Here is a 16,656-nt window from a genome sequence, read left to right on the forward strand (position 1 = left end):
ATGAAGACAGGGCGGAACTTAGGACCCAACCTCAATTTTTTGCCAGAAGTGGTTTCAGCTTTTCATGTGACTCAACCCATTGTGGTTCCGGTGTAGTCTGGCGCTTCCGTTGGTCCATAGTCCTTGGATATGGTGAGGGCTCTGAAGGTTTAGGCCAAACGGACTGCTCGTCATCGGAAATATGATTCGCCGTTTGTCCTTTATGATGCCATCAAGATTGGTCGTCTGGCTTCTAAGCAATCAGTTGCTCGTTGGCTCAGGTTGACCATTCTACAAGCCTATACTTCAGCGGCTCTGCCTTTGCTGACGTCTATTCAGGCCCACTTGACGAGATCTGTAGGCTCTTCCTCTGCAGCTGCCCAGGGTGTCTCGGCCTTACAGTTGTGCCGAGCTGCTACTTGGTCTGGTTCGAACACTTTTTTGTTTAGTTCTATCGGTTCGACATCTTTGCCAAGGATGACCTTCCGTTTGGTCAGGCGGTGTTACAGGGGTCTCGGCACACTTCCACCAGTTTGGGACCCCATGGTACTAAAGTACAGTTCACCAGTATCCACTAGGACGTAAGAGAAAATAGGAATTTAATATCTACCGGTAATTCCTGTAGTGGATACTAGGCGCCTGCCTCAGTGCTTCGATTCCTGCTTACCTGAGTGTTTGGTTGGCCCGCAGTTGCGGTCCCCTTATATTGTTGGGATAGCTTTGCTATCCTGGTTAGGTTGGTGTTGCTATCCTCTGTTCTGGTTAGCGCCCTCCTTTTTCAGTTATGGTTGTGTGTTGGCTTAGTGCCTCACCGCTGTTGTACCTGTTTTCTTCTCTTGTGGTATGCCCCCCTCCTCGGGCACAGTTTCCTAGACTGAGTCCGGTAGGAGGGGCATGGAGGGGAGGAGCCAGCACACACATACACACACTAAAGGTTTTTAAAGTGCCAGACTCCCGATCTACACCCCATGGGACTAAAGTACAGTTCCCCAGTATCCACTTCGGACTACGAGAAAAGGAATTACAGGAAGGTATTAAATTCCTATTTATTTATTTTTGTAACTACTTTCACTTGAGACTAAATTAGAGTATTATACAGTATATATCTATCAATTAATTAATAGGTAGCATATTAGGAAATTAAAAACTAGCAAAATACAATACTGAAATATGTTTGTTTTTCAACTCTGTTGAGGCTCTGCAGCTGCCCAAGAACACTCATTGTTTTACTCATTGCTGTATATGGTTGTAATATATATGTATCTTTTTTCTGTTTGTAGTCTGGCTTTATAAGAACAAATGAAGCTGATTTTTTCTTGAAACCACTACCTGTGCATATAGCACTCAAACACAATTACTCTACTTCAGATGGTCACCAGCCCCATGTTCTGTACAAGCGATCTACCGATATACAGTTGTACAAGGATGATCTATCTCCAGCTGACAGACAGCCTGAACTGGAAAATCTAAATTGGCTTTACCAAGATAGACTGCTACCTCTAGGCCACCAACAAACGGATTACTTACATGAAACAGCAGAGAAAAAGCACTACTGTGGAAGGCGCAAGAAATGTATGTAAGGATTTTTTCTTTTTACTTCAAATAACAGATCAATCATGTAATAATACAAAAATTTATTTATATAGCGCTCATTCTCCAATAGGACTCAAGTCACTTATATAATTGAAAGTGATATACTATGGGATGTGTTCAATAATTGTCGGACAAGACTGCAGCTTCCGTCAGGTTTAGGTCGGAAGGGGTTCCGACATATTCGATGCCGGCAGCTTTTTTACGACAAGTCGGAATTCCCGACTTGTCGGAAACCACGTGGATTGTCTGAATCCATATTGACTGTTGGAAGCGCGGCCTAACTAGATAGGTTTTAGCCCCATTTCCATCAATTTCAATCCAACTTTAAAGAAAGTCGGATTGCCTTTGTGTGGCATGGGCTAAACCTGTCGGGTTTGGCCCAGCATTTAATACTGACCTGTCGGATCCTTTCCGCTGGAGAGGATCCGACAGGTATTGAATATACCCTTATGCTGTATTTCTGCATAATGAGATATTGCTGTATGTTATCACAGTTTATTGCAGATTACATATTTAGTTACATTGTAAGACATTAAAACTGGCTTTGACAACCTATTGGCTGCTATTTAGGGGCAGATTTAACAACTAGCTATATTCTTGTTATCACTCGTTACAAACATTAATTGTGCTCCAGCCAATCATCTCCTAACTAATTTTTAAAACACATGAAAGGAGCTGATTGGCTGGGCCACCATTTAACATTCGTAACGAGTGAAAACAAGAATATTACTCATTGTTAAAGCTGCCCCTTCGTTATAGTTCAGCAAGAGGAGCCCACAATGATTTCCTCTGTAAAACATCTACTTTCCAGATCCCCTATTCAGTGCACATTTCATACATATAGCAGTGGTTCTAAAACTGTGTGCCGTGGCACACTGGGGTGCCTTGAGACACTTGCAGAGGTGCTTTGAATAGGTGGTCCGATGCCAATTCAAATTATTTATGATCAATGTAATAGGCAAAACCAGTGCTGATGGCTGCCAATCATAAAATATGTGGACCAACTGAAGCAAATCCTCTCCCTCACCACGTAACTGAGTCTAAGGATGACATATAAACACAATTTTTTTAATTTAATATTAATTGCTAAGTTTCTCAATAAGAACTTTTGGCCTTTGGGTGCCATGAAAAAACAATGATACTCACAGGCACAGGTTGTCAAACTCGGTCCTCAGGACCCCACACAGTGCATGTTTTGCTGGTAACCCAGCAGATGCACAGGTGTATTAATTACTCACTGACACATTTTAAAAGGTCCACAGGTGGAGCTAATTATTTCACTTGCGATTCTGTGAGAAGACCTGCAAAACATGCACTGTGTGGGGTAATGAGGACCGAGTTTGAGATCCTATGCTCTAGGGTGAACCACTGTCATACTGTATATGTTTTTTTTAGACCATTAAAAAAAAAAACTGATGACTTTGTATACTACAGTATGGCATAAATACTAGACAGTTGGCAGATATTTATTGAGAAGGGATAACTACCATTGTTTAGATGGGATGCACTTCACATACCGTCTGTTAGGATCCCGGCGTTCAGGAGACCGACGCTGGAATCCCGACTGCTGGTAAAATACCCCCAGACGAATCCCAACCTCTGCATGGTATTCCCACTCTGTTGGTAGGTCCATGCCACCAACCAAGTGGGAATATAACCTGTGGCGAGCCAAGCAAGCCACCGGGCCCGAAACATGGCGAGCGCAGCAAGCCCACGAGGGGACTCGCTGCTGGAATTCAGACAACCGGGAGGCTGCTGTCGATATACTGACAGCCGGCATTCCTGCTGCTGGTAAAACATACCCATTCCGATTAGATACAGTGGGGCAAAAAAGTATTTGGACAGCCACCAATTGTGCAAGTTGACCCACTTAAAAAGATGAGAGAGGTCTGTAATTTCCAGCTTAGGTACACTTCAACTGTGAGAGACAGAATCTGAAAAAAAAAAACTAGGAAATCACATTGTATGATTTTTAAACAATTTATTTGGATATTCTACCAGAAAATAAATATTTGGACAATCAAAAAGTTTAACTCAATACTTTGTAATATAACCTCGGTTGGCAATTACAATTAAGTGGGTCAACTGGCACAATCAGTAGCTGTCCAAATACTTTTTGCCACACTGTATATCTGTATTAAAGACCAGTATTTAGCAGACTGTATTTAGTGAGAACCTGCTTTCATCTGTGAAGAGCACAGGGCGCCAGTGGCGAATTTGCCAATCTTTGGATTCTCTGGCAAATGCCAAACGTCCTGCACGGTGTTGGGCTGTAAGCACAACCCCCACCTGTGGACGTCGGGCCCTCATTTCTGATTGTTTGAGTAGACACTTGCACATTTTGTGACTTGCTGGAGGTAATTTTGCAGGGCTCTGGCAGTGCTCCTCCTGTTCCTCCTTGCACAAAGGCGGAGGTAGCGCTCCTGCTGCTGGGTTGTTGCCCTCCTACGGCCTCCTCCACGTCTCCTGATGTACTGGCCTGTCTCCTGGTAGCGCCTCCATGCTCTGGACACTATGCTGACAGACACAGCAAACCTTCTTGCCACAGCTCGCATTGATGTGCCATCCTGGATGAGCTGAACTACCTGAGCCACTTGTGTGGGTTGTAGACTCCGTCTCATGCTACCACTAGAGTGAAAGCACCGCCAGCTTTCAAAAGTGACCAAAACATCAGCCAGAAAGCATAGGAGCTGAGAAGTGGTCTGTGGTCACCACCTGCAGAACAACTCCTTTATTGGGGGTGTCTTGCTAATTGCCTATAATTCCCACCTGTTGTCTATTCCATTTGCACAACAGCATGTGAAATTTAATGTCAATCAGTGTTGCTTCCTAAGTGGACAGTTTGATTTCACAGAAACACTATTATAGACGAAAACAGAGCTGCTACTTAGTGAACTTGTGGAGATATTTGCTTTCTTTTTAGAAACAGTACTAGAAAATCATAGGCTCTGGTTGCTATGGGTTAGCATTTTATTTTATGCCTACATTTTAATACATGTCCCCAACATATTTAATAAGATGTAATATTATTAGGAACTGGCCTAAGCTGTCTTTATTATGTGTCAAAACCGTTAGTATTGATTTCTAAAATAAATCACAAATAGAAAGTTATGTACACATAGACAGATAACCAGTATAGAATAATATCCTGTGATCTTCTGTTCCCCACTTTAGTATCAGATACTAGAAGTACAGTAAAATGAAAAGCTATTATGGTCTGGATTTAAAAGATACACATACTGTATAAGATATAACTTATACCTGATATATATATATATATATATATTATAATATAAAAAAATATAAAAAAAATATATAAAATATGTAATATAAATGTGGTTTATAGTCTGAGGACTAATACATTTAACCATAAGAACTGAGGTAGGCTATTGTTTTGTAAGTTGTACATATTATTTATTACCAGTTATTTATATAGCGCTCACATATTCCACAGCACTTTGTAGAGAATATTTGACCATTCACATCAGTCCCTGCCCCCAGTGGAGCTTACAATCTATGGGACAGATGTATTAACCTGGAAAAGGCATAAGGAAGTGATAATTCAGTGATATGTTGAAGGTGATAAAGGCACCAGCCAATCAGCTACTATATGTAAATTAACAGTTAGGATCTGATTGGCTGGTGCCTTTATCACCTTGCACATATCACTGGTTTATCACTTCCTTATGCCATCTCCAGGTTAATACATCTGCCCCTATATTCCGTACCACATGGACATGCACACACATTCATGCTAGGGTTAAGGTTAGGCCCTAACTCCGCACAGTTAGGTCTGTGGTGGGAATTGAACCCATGACCTCAGTGCTGTGAGGCAGTAATGCTATCCATTCCACCGTCCATGCTGCCCACATAAACAGATTGTTGATAAAAGGGTTTTTTGTCCACAACTGTAAATGTCATTGCAACACATTTTCACATGTTTCTCTGACGTCCTAGTGGATGCTGGGAACTCCGTAAGGACCATGGGGAATAGCGGCTCCGCAGGAGACTGGGCACAAAAGTAAAGCCTTAGGACTACCTGGTGTGCACTGGCTCCTCCCCCCATGACCCTCCTCCAAGCCTCAGTTAGATTTTTGTGCCCGGCCGAGAAGGGTGCACACTAGGGGCTCTCCTGAGCTTCTTAGTGAAAGTTTAGTTTTAGGTTTTTATTTTCAGTGAGACCTGCTGGCAACAGGCTCACTGCATCGAGGGACTAAGGGGAGAAGAAGCGAACTCACCTGCGTGCAGAGTGGATTGGGCTTCTTAGGCTACTGGACACCATTAGCTCCAGAGGGACCGATCACAGGCCCAGCCTCAGAGCTCGGTCCCAGAGCCGCGCCGCCGGCCCCCTTACAGAGCCAGAAACAAGAAGAGGTCCGGAAAATCGGCGGCAGAAGACATCAGTCTTCAACAAGGTAGCGCACAGCACTGCAGCTGTGCGCCATTGTTACTCAGGCACACTTCACACTTCGGTCACTGAGGGTGCAGGGCGCTAGGGGGGGGCGCCCTGAGCAGCAATGTAAACACCTTGGCTGGCAAAAATACACCACATATAACCCCCAGGGCTATATGGATGTATTTTAACCCCTGCCAGAACTCACCAAAAGCGGGAGAAAAGGCCGCCGCGAAGGGGGCAGAGCCTATCTCCTCAGCACACGGGCGCCATTTTCCATCACAGCTCCGCTGGAAGGACGTCTCCCTGACTCTCCCCTGCAGTCCTGCACTACAGAAAAGGGTAAAAAAGAGAGGGGGGCACTAATTTGGCGCAGTTTTGATACTAACAGCAGCTATAAAGGGAAAAGCACATTTTATAGTGGTATTCCTGTCTATATATAGCGCTCTGGTGTGTGCTGGCATACTCTCCCTCTGTCTCCCCAAAGGGCTAGTGGGGTCCTGTCCTCTATCAGAGCATTCCCTGTGTGTGTGCGGTGTGTCGGTACGATTGTGTCGACATGTTTGAGGAGGAAAATGAGATGGAGGTGGAGCAATTGCCTATTATAGAGTTGTCACCCCCTAGGGAGTCGACACCTGAGTGGATGAGCTTATGGAAGGAATTGCGTGACAGTGTCAGCTCTTTACGACAGACAGTTGACGTCATGAGACAGCCGGCTACTCAGCTTGTGCCTGTCCAGGGGTCTCAAACGCCATCAGGGGCTCTAAAACGCCCGTTACCTCAAATGGCAGACACAGACACGGATACTGACTCCAGTGTTGATGATGAGGAGACAAACGTGACTTCCACTAGGGCCACACGTTACATGATTGAAGCAATGAAAAATGTATTGCATATCTCTGATAATACAAGTACCACTAAAAAGGGTATTATGTTTGGTGAGAAAAAACTGCCTGTAGTTTTTCCTGTATCCGAGGAATTAAATGAAGTGTGTGATGAGGCGTGGGTTTCCCCCGATAAAAAACTGATAATTCCTAAAAGGTTATTGGCATCGTACCCTTTCCCGCCAGAGGATAGGGCACGTTGGGAAACACCCCCTAGGGTGGATAAAGCGCTCACACGCTTGTCTAAACAGGTAGCACTACCCTCTCCTGATACGGCCGCCCTAAAGGAACCTGCCGATAGAAAGCTGGAGAATATCCTAAAATGTATATACACTCACACGGGTGTTATACTGCGACCAGCAATCGCCTCAGCCTGGATGTGCAGTGCGGGCCTGGCGTGGTCGGATTCCCTGACTGAAAATATTGATACCCTAGATAGGGACAGTATATTACTGACTATAGAGCATTTGAAGGATGCATTTCTATATATGCGTGATGCACAGAGGGATATTTGCCGACTGGCATCAAGAGTTAGCGCGCTGTCCATTTCTGCAAGAAGAGGTTTATGGACGCAGCAGTGGTCAGGTGATGCGGATTCTAAAAGGCACATGGAAGTATTGCCTTATAATGGGGAGGAGTTTTTTGGGGTAGGTCTATCAGACCTGGTAGCCACGGCAACTGCTGGAAAATCCACATTTTTACCCCAGGTAGCTTCTCAACCTAAGAAGACGCCGTATTATCAGGCGCAGTCCTTTCGGCCCCATAAGGGCAAGCGGGCAAAAGGCGCCTCATTTCTGCCCCGTGGCAGGGGGAGAGGAAAAAGGCTGCAGCAAACAGCCCGTTCCCAGGAACAAAAGCCCTCTCCCGCCTCCGCAAAGTCCTCAGCATGACGCTGGGGCTTTACAAGCGGACTCAGGCACGGTGGGGGCCCGTCTCAAGAAGTTCAGTGCGCAGTGGGCTCACTTGCAAGTGGACCCCTGGATCCTTCAGGTGGTATCTCAGGGGTACAAATTGGAATTCGAGACGTCTCCCCCTCGCCGTTTTCTAAAGTCTGCTTTACCGACGTCTCCCTCAGACAGGGAGGCAGTATTGGAAGCCATTCACAAGCTGTATTCCCAGCAGGTGATAATCAAGGTACCCCTCCTACAACAGGGAAAGGGGTACTATTCCACACTATTTGTGGTACCGAAGCCGGACGGCTCGGTGAGACCAATTTTAAATCTAAAATCCTTGAACACTTACATACAAAGGTTCAAATTCAAGATGGAGTCACTCAGAGCAGTGATTGCAAACCTGGAAGAAGGGGACTATATGGTGTCTCTGGACATCAAAGATGCTTACCTACATGTCCCAATTTACCCTTCTCACCAAGGGTACCTCAGGTTTGTGGTACAGAACTGTCACTATCAGTTTCAGACGCTGCCGTTTGGATTGTCCACGGCACCCCGGGTCTTTACCAAGGTAATGGCCGAAATGATGATACTCCTTCGAAGGAAAGGAGTTTTAGTTATCCCTTACTTGGACGATCTCCTGATAAGGGCAAGATCCAGGGAACAGTTGGAAGTCGGGGTAGCACTATCTCAGATAGTGCTGCGCCAGCACGGTTGGATTCTCAATATTCCAAAATCGCAGCTGATCCCGACGACACGACTTCTATTCCTAGGGATGATCCTGGACACAGTCCAGAAAAAGGTGTTTCTCCCGGAGGAGAAAGCCAGGGAGTTATCCGAACTAGTCAGAAATCTCCTAAAACCAGGCCAAGTCTCAGTGCATCAATGCACAAGGGTCCTGGGAAAGATGGTGGCTTCTTACGAAGCAATCCCATTCGGCAGATTCCACGCAAGAACCTTCCAGTGGGATCTGCTAGACAAATGGTCCGGGTCGCATCTTCAGATGCATCAGCGGATAATCTTGTCACCAAGGACAAGGGTGTCTCTCCTGTGGTGGTTGCAGAGTGCTCATCTTCTAGAGGGCCGCAGATTCGGCATTCAGGACTGGGTCCTGGTGACCACGGATGCCAGCCTGAGAGGCTGGGGAGCAGTCACACAGGGAAGAAATTTCCAGGGCTTGTGGTCAAGCCTGGAGACATCACTTCACATAAATATCCTGGAGCTAAGGGCCATCTACAATGCTCTAAGCCTAGCAAGACCTCTGCTTCAAGGTCTGCCGGTGCTGATCCAGTCAGACAACATCACGGCAGTCGCCCACGTAAACAGACAGGGCGGCACAAGAAGCATGATGGCAATGGCAGAAGCTGCAAGGATTCTTCGCTGGGCGGAAAATCATGTGATAGCATTGTCAGCAGTGTTCATTCCGGGAGTGGACAACTGGGAAGCAGACTTCCTCAGCAGAGACGACCTCCACCCGGGAGAGTGGGGACTTCACCCAGAAGTCTTCCACATGATTGTGAACCGTTGGGAAAAACCAAAGGTGGACATGATGGCGTCCCGCCTCAACAAAAAACTAGACAGGTATTGCGCCAGGTCAAGGGACCCTCAGGCAATAGCTGTGGACGCTCTGGTAACACCGTGGGTGTACCAGTCAGTGTATGTCTTCCCTCCTCTGCCTCTCATACCCAAGGTACTGAGAATCATAAGAAGGAGAGGAGTAAAGACTATACTCGTGGCTCCGGATTGGCCAAGAAGGACTTGGTACCCGGAACTTCAAGAGATGCTCACAGAGGACCCGTGGCCTCTACCTCTAAGAAGGGACCTGCTCCAGCAGGGACCCTGTCTGTTCCAAGACTTACCGTGGCTGCGTTTGACGGCATGGCGGTTGAACGCCGGATCCTGAAGGAAAAAGGCATTCCGGATGAAGTCATCCCTACCCTGATCAAAGCCAGGAAGGATGTAACCGTACAGCATTATCACCGTATTTGGCGTAAATATGTTGCGTGGTGCGAGGCCCGGACGGCCCCTACAGAGGAATTTCAACTGGGTCGTTTCCTGCATTTCCTGCAAACAGGACTGTCTATGGGCCTAAAATTAGGGTCCATTAAGGTTCAAATTTCGGCCCTGTCGATTTTCTTCCAGAAAGAACTGGCTTCAGTTCCTGAAGTTCAGACGTTTGTCAAGGGAGTACTGCATATACAGCCTCCTTTTGTGCCTCCAGTGGCACCTTGGGATCTCAATGTAGTTTTGGGGTTCCTAAAATCACATTGGTTTGAACCACTCACCACTGTGGACTTAAAATATCTCTCATGGAAAGTGGTAATGCTGTTGGCCCTGGCTTCAGCCAGGCGTGTCTCAGAATTGGCGGCTTTATCCTATAAAAGCCCTTACCTAATTTTTCATATGGACAGGGCAGAATTGAGGACTCGTCCTCAATTTCTCCCTAAGGTGGTTTCAGCGTTTCACTTGAACCAGCCTATTGTGGTACCTGCGGCTACTAGGGACTTGGAGGACTCCAAGTTGCTGGACGTAGTCAGGGCCCTGAAAATATATGTTTCCAGGACGGCTGCAGTCAGAAAATCTGACTCGCTGTTTATCCTGTATGCACCCAACAAGCTGGGTGCTCCTGCTTCTAAGCAGACTATTGCTCGTTGGATTTGTAGTACAATTCAGCTTGCACATTCTGTGGCAGGCCTGCCACAGCCAAAATCTGTAAAAGCCCATTCCACAAGGAAGGTGGGCTCATCTTGGGCGGCTGCCCGAGGGGTCTCGGCTTTACAACTTTGCCGAGCAGCTACTTGGTCAGGGGCAAACACGTTTGCTAAATTCTACAAATTTGATACCCTGGCTGAGGAGGACCTGAAGTTCTCTCATTCGGTGCTGCAGAGTCATCCGCATTCTCCCGCCCGTTTGGGAGCTTTGGTATAATCCCCATGGTCCTTACGGAGTTCCCAGCATCCACTAGGACGTCAGAGAAAATAAGAATTTACTTACCGATAATTCTATTTCTCGTAGTCCGTAGTGGATGCTGGGCGCCCATCCCAAGTGCGGATTGTCTGCAATACTTGTACATAGTTATTGTTACGAAAATCAGGTTATTATTGTTGTGAGCCATCTTTTCAGAGGCTCCTCTGTTATCATGCTGTTAACTGGGTTCAGATCACAGGTTGTACGGTGTGATTGGTGTGGCTGGTATGAGTCTTACCCGGGATTCAAAATCCTTCCTTATTGTGTACGCTCGTCCGGGCACAGTATCCTAACTGAGGCTTGGAGGAGGGTCATAGGGGGAGGAGCCAGTGCACACCAGGTAGTCCTAAAGCTTTACTTTTGTGCCCAGTCTCCTGCGGAGCCGCTATTCCCCATGGTCCTTACGGAGTTCCCAGCATCCACTACGGACTACGAGAAATAGAATTATCGGTAAGTAAATTCTTATTTTTTGGTGTACGCTTCTCATTTTGATGGAGGCTTCCAAGTCTTCATCTTTTGTCTAGCAGAGGGGTAGTCACCAAGGGTCAGCGCAGAATGCTTTCAGACCTAAATTTCAAGTTCGAGCCAATTTAATGAACACTGTTTCAACCTGTGATACAGCTGTTCATACCCCTTTCACACCGCATGTTGGACCGAGGCATCACCTTTCACACTGCACCTGTGTTTGCTCTGCATATTAAGTTGGAGTCAATAACTTGGACGGTCATCACATAGTGTTTCAAGTCCACCATGAGCTCCCTCCTTTCACACTGAAGCATATCCGGCTCAGACTCCGGAGTAACCCTGGTCATGACCAAGGTTACGGACCCGGCACACACAACCTGGGTTTCACACCAACACATGACCCGGGTTTACCTGACTTTTTACTGTGTCCAAAGCTCGGTGTGAAAGCGGTATAATTGATCTAATGAGTATTTTCTTAACTGCAAGAATATGATCACACGTTTAGTATAACCATCAATGTAAAACTTTATTATGACCACTATTCAAAAAAGGAGTTGACGAAATATTGGATAGTAATAAACATTACAATTGATATTATGATACATCAATTCCATAATAATTATACTGCGTAACACTTTACACTATATTAATCTTTAAATTAACATAACTCCCTGCATCTTGTCACACTCCTTAGCCCAGGACCCTGTTTCTAGCTTTAGCTGTGTCACCTAGTATCTACTGTATTCATGCCCCCACTGGCCACCTTTGGCTTAACTTAGATGAAATGTGTTTGGTGTCCTCTTACCAGCAGTTCCCACTTTTCGGGACTCTGGACACCACCATCCTGAAGAGTGTCACATGTTATAATTTGCCGTATATTGCTATAAGTGCCTATGCATCCTATTTAAACATGGAAGTACTGGCAGTAGATTGCCAGTACAACTTCTCACCTAGAAGGTCTAGGGCCTGATATAGAGGTAGAAGACTTAGCACAGCGTCTGTGCTAAAATATGGTAATACCTCAGGAGGCAGCTTGTGTAAAGTTGCTTGATCAAATGAGGTTCAGGCTCTGCATACCTATGCCAACCAAGTATGATGGAAAACTTCAAATTTGTTGAGGAATCCTAAACCAATGCAGTATCCAGTTTAAACTGCTATCTGCGAACTTTCATACAGCAAGAACCAAGATATCCTTTTAATATCTCCCTACTCTCTGGGCAAGCCATGGCATGGTCATCTCCACTATGGGAGAGATACGATTCTTCAGTCTATGACAGCTACATTTTAATCAGAACTTTGGTTTAATAATGAGGCATTTGTCACTGTCTTCTGGCATGGCCTCTCAGACAAAATTAAAGATTAATTAGCAGCTTGTGAATTATTCATGAGTCTAGACGACCTGTAAGCCCTTTGCTACAGAGCAGATCTACACTTCTGTGAAAGAGCCCATGAAAGGTAAGGTGGAGCTGCTCAATGTTCATACAAGTACACATGGTCCGCCTTCTCCTCCCAGTTCAAAAATACATGCAAGTAGGCCATTTGCACCTCATCCCAGAAGAATGACTGTCTATTTATGGAAAATCTGTGTCTCTGCTGTTGCAGTTCTAGCCATGTACTTGGGTCCTGTCTTAAAAGTTCAGGAAATGTAACTCTCAAACACACTAAGGGGTCTCTATATCTCCCAGTTCTCCCTGACTTTAGAACAGCTGGAAATTTCATATTGGCATGCTTGGCTAAGAAGTTAGCCTTACCATTAGTCTCTACATCCACACTAGTCCCCATCTAGCTAAATATACTCTTTAACTGGATGGCACTAATAACTAAATGCAGTAATACTTAAACTATTTATAGGCAAAAGCTAAATGGATATTCAGAATATCAGTAGTAAATTAAACGGAAGAGTATGCTAGCAGGATTTACAAATAGTACAGATGGAGCCACACTAGTCGTGGCTCCGCCTGTGCGCGTTCCTAAAGCTGAGAGCGTCTCCCTCTGGCCGGGCGCGCATCTGTAACGGAGATGTGCCCCATTCACTAGATTGGGAGAGCGTCTACGTCGTGCGCTCGGATGGAGATGCTCTGAATGGGAGCGTTTCTGTGCACTCCCGCGTGACTAGGTGGACGGATCGGGTAGTAATGCCGGGAGTGTATGCCTGCAATGAAGCCGCCTCAGATAAGCATGGCTCAATCTGTACATGTAATTTGCACAGTAGAGAAATGCTGATGGGTAACAGGTCTTCTGAATTGAAAATATTAGTTGCACTGTGAAGACATGCTGATGGAGCTTTCAAATTTCACAGGTAATGTGCACAGTGAAGAAATGCTGATAGATAACATGATTTCAGAATCAAACCGATTAATTGAACTGTAGAGACATACTGGATGATGTTCCAGATAGCACAGATAAATAAGCTTTACAGAGCAGATATTTAAGTAATCACCAGGACTAACAGAATCAGACTGATTACAACCCGCAAAGGAGTGTCATTGGGAAATACCAAAAACCATTACAAGTCCATAAACGAAGCAAGGCTCTGAACTGCCACAATCAAGAGTCAGAATACAGGGGGTAATTCCAAGTTGATCGCAGCAGGATTTTTGATAGCAATTGGGCAAACCCATGTGCACTGCAGAGGAGGCAGATATAACATGTGCAGAAAGAGTTAGATTTGGGTGGGTTATTTTATTTCTGTGCAGGGTAAATACTGTCTGCTTTATTTTTACACTGCAAATTAGATTGCAGATTGAACACACCCCACCCAAATCTAACTCTCTCTGCACATGTTATATCTGTCTCCCCTGCAGTGCACATGGTTTTGCCCAATTGCTATCAAAAATCCTGCTGCGATCAACTTGGAATTACCCCCACAGCCCAGTATGATGACTCTGCACACCTGACTGGTTGCCAGGAGACTGAGTAAAGCAACTAGAGCTAACCAGCAGCTCCTGGTGAAAATTGTGCTTTTTACAGATTCTAACAAGGTTCTTTCTCATTGCATTACCTTGGCCTCTGAGACTCCTGTCATTCCTTCAGTTTGCATTGCCTAGGAGAAGGGTTTGTCGTCTTAAGGGGGGTACTCACGGAGAGATCATGCTTAAAATCTAAGCAATCTGACTAGATTGCTTAGATTTTAAGCACAGATCACTCATGTGTACCCCTCATAGCGATGCGCGGCCCCGCACATTGCTATCGCCGGTGCTAGTTTGGCCTGCATGCAGGCCAATCTAGCATGTTGCTCATTTCATCCGCTGGGTGAAATGAGCGGCCCCCCCGTCCTCCCCCCGCATCGCTCAGCACACATCTCTCCGTGTGTACCCCCCTTTACTCTCACTGAAACCCCGTCAATGTCCAAGTTTATCAAAAAGAATCTTGAAAGAGGTTTCATTCATCCTCCTGCTCGTGCAGAGTTCTTCTTTGACAAGAAAATGGATGGGGGACTATGTTCATCTATTGATTTAGTGATAGCAAAATTAAAACTCAGGATACATTGATCTCAAGGTGCAGCTATCTTTATAAAACTAATCCTCAGAAATCCATAAAACCTCATTAGAATTTGCCAGAGAAATGATTGAAACACTATTACCCAGGTCGGCATTACGAGTACCTGGTAATGCCCTTAAGTCTCTGCATTGCTCCTGCTATTTTGTGCAGTTAAGTGATTATCGTCTGCCTTTGCCACAATGGTCGCAATGAGGTTTATTCTCAAAGTGATTGATAGGGACCCTTTTGGGGGAGGTAATGGGGTTGTGACGGGAAAAATACATAAATGTTGTGACCATTTTGGGGACGTGTTACTGCTTGCAACCACGATCCCGTATGCAGTAGAAAAGTGTCTGGCATCTTACTACTTGCGATCATGTAGCGCGGCCATAGGGCTACTTAGATGGTTGATGTTTGTCTGATATGTGTCTAATGGTTGCATCTTTGTATAGTGGTGGTGGTAAATTATAGGCCTAATTATGGGCATCTCAGTTCAAATTCACGTATTTTCGCACAGTCGCCGTATACAAAGATACAGCATTAGCGTACATCTCTGAATCTGGACCCGTGTTTCTAAATGAAATCCTTTTCTGCTTCTCTAGCATTAGGGTCAGATTCTCTGGTCAGTAACTCCCTTTATGTGCATTCCCTCTGGGTCTAGTGTAATGGGACGAGAGCTTCCTTCTGCCCTTCCTCCACAATCACAAAAGTAATCTCCTTATAAGCCTCTTTAATGGATTTATCTCACCCTGGGCCTGATTCAGAAGTGCAAACAGTTGCATGCATAGCTGCGATTTCATACGCAACACACTTTTGAATATATGCTAATAACCTAGATGCTGTCTTGTGCATAGAGACGCCCAATACCAGAGTCTTACATCCGACACTAATGTGCAAAAGAAGAAATATTGGGAGCATCAGGCGCACATGGTTGCGCCATTCAACCTCTGTGCATCCCTATGCTGTCTCAGAATTAGCGACTCATCTAAGACAGTGGTTCTCAAACTCGGTCCTCAGGACCCCACACGGTTCACGTTTTCCATGTCACCCAGCAGCTGCACTGTGTATAACCAACTGTCACATTTTAAAAATCTACAGGTGACCTGCAAAACATGGACCGTGTGGGGTCCTGAGGACCGAGTTTGAGAACCTGTGATCTAAGACACATGGGCCTCTCCAAATGTGTACAAATTTACAGTAGCTGACTTTGGCATGCTCAGGAAATGGTCTCAACATGCCTGCATTTTTCTAGCAGCCCCACATTATCTCCACAAAACTCTGGCTGCTGTATGTTACTAATTTTGCAAATACAATGTCGCTAATCCTTCACTGCACTTGTGCTTTTCGGCTTTGCATATGCAGTAGCAAAACATCACTCCACTGCATGTGCAGTCAACATTGCGTCAACTTCTGTTGGTACCTTGCAGAGCTGTAAGGGAGGTGGGTCCTGCCACTTTGTGTTCATCCTTTGCCATTCTGCTACTTTTCATGGAACTCGCATCTGCTGCTCCTGTCAGCCTGGGAGCTATTCATATCACCCTGATTGATTCTGATTTGTTAGTGCACTCTAATCACCAGTCATGTACAGTCTAGGTAGCCTTAGGATGCCTGTTGCCTTTATTTGGTGTGACAGCAGTATAAAAATCGGGGTAGATTTTGACTCTGTTAATCATTGTAGTGTAATCATGATTCTCCCACACTCATAAATCAGGTCCCCTCCCCTCTGCCTCTTTCTTTTCGTTCCTTCTTTTGATGTTATCAGTTGTGTGGTTTTCATGCAATTTTACTGACTGCGTTTACTAGTGTTTTCTTTAACTGTAAACCTACCTGGGTTGTTGGACACTCATATACTCAAGGAATTTGTTGGCTTCAAGTTAGGGGAATGTGTTGGGACACCTTTAAGGATAGAGTGATGGCGGCTCCCTGAAGTTGTGGTTCTCTCCTGGAAGGGGAATGACCTAGGTAGGTGTATCTTTTTTGATTTGTGGTTAGCTTTTTTGAGGGA

The 16,656-nt window shown here is 45.4% G+C and overlaps 1 protein-coding gene across 2 annotated transcripts in view; it reads left to right on the forward strand.

Moving 5' to 3' along the window:
• Positions 1–16,656, forward strand: part of ADAMTS16 (ADAM metallopeptidase with thrombospondin type 1 motif 16) — a 922,431-nt gene that overhangs the window by 349,253 nt on the left and 556,522 nt on the right. The window contains exon 4 of one of the 2 annotated variants that reach the window (XM_063922811.1): positions 1,260–1,551. In XM_063922811.1, the coding sequence (XP_063778881.1) occupies positions 1,260–1,551 (292 nt within the window). Of the gene's footprint in view, positions 1–1,259; positions 1,556–16,656 lie in introns of those variants that run through there. The other variant, XM_063922812.1, reaches the window with a different exon arrangement.

The sequence above is a fragment of the Pseudophryne corroboree genome, chromosome 5 (genome assembly GCF_028390025.1).
Source record: "Pseudophryne corroboree isolate aPseCor3 chromosome 5, aPseCor3.hap2, whole genome shotgun sequence".
NCBI lineage: Eukaryota > Metazoa > Chordata > Amphibia > Anura > Myobatrachidae > Pseudophryne > Pseudophryne corroboree.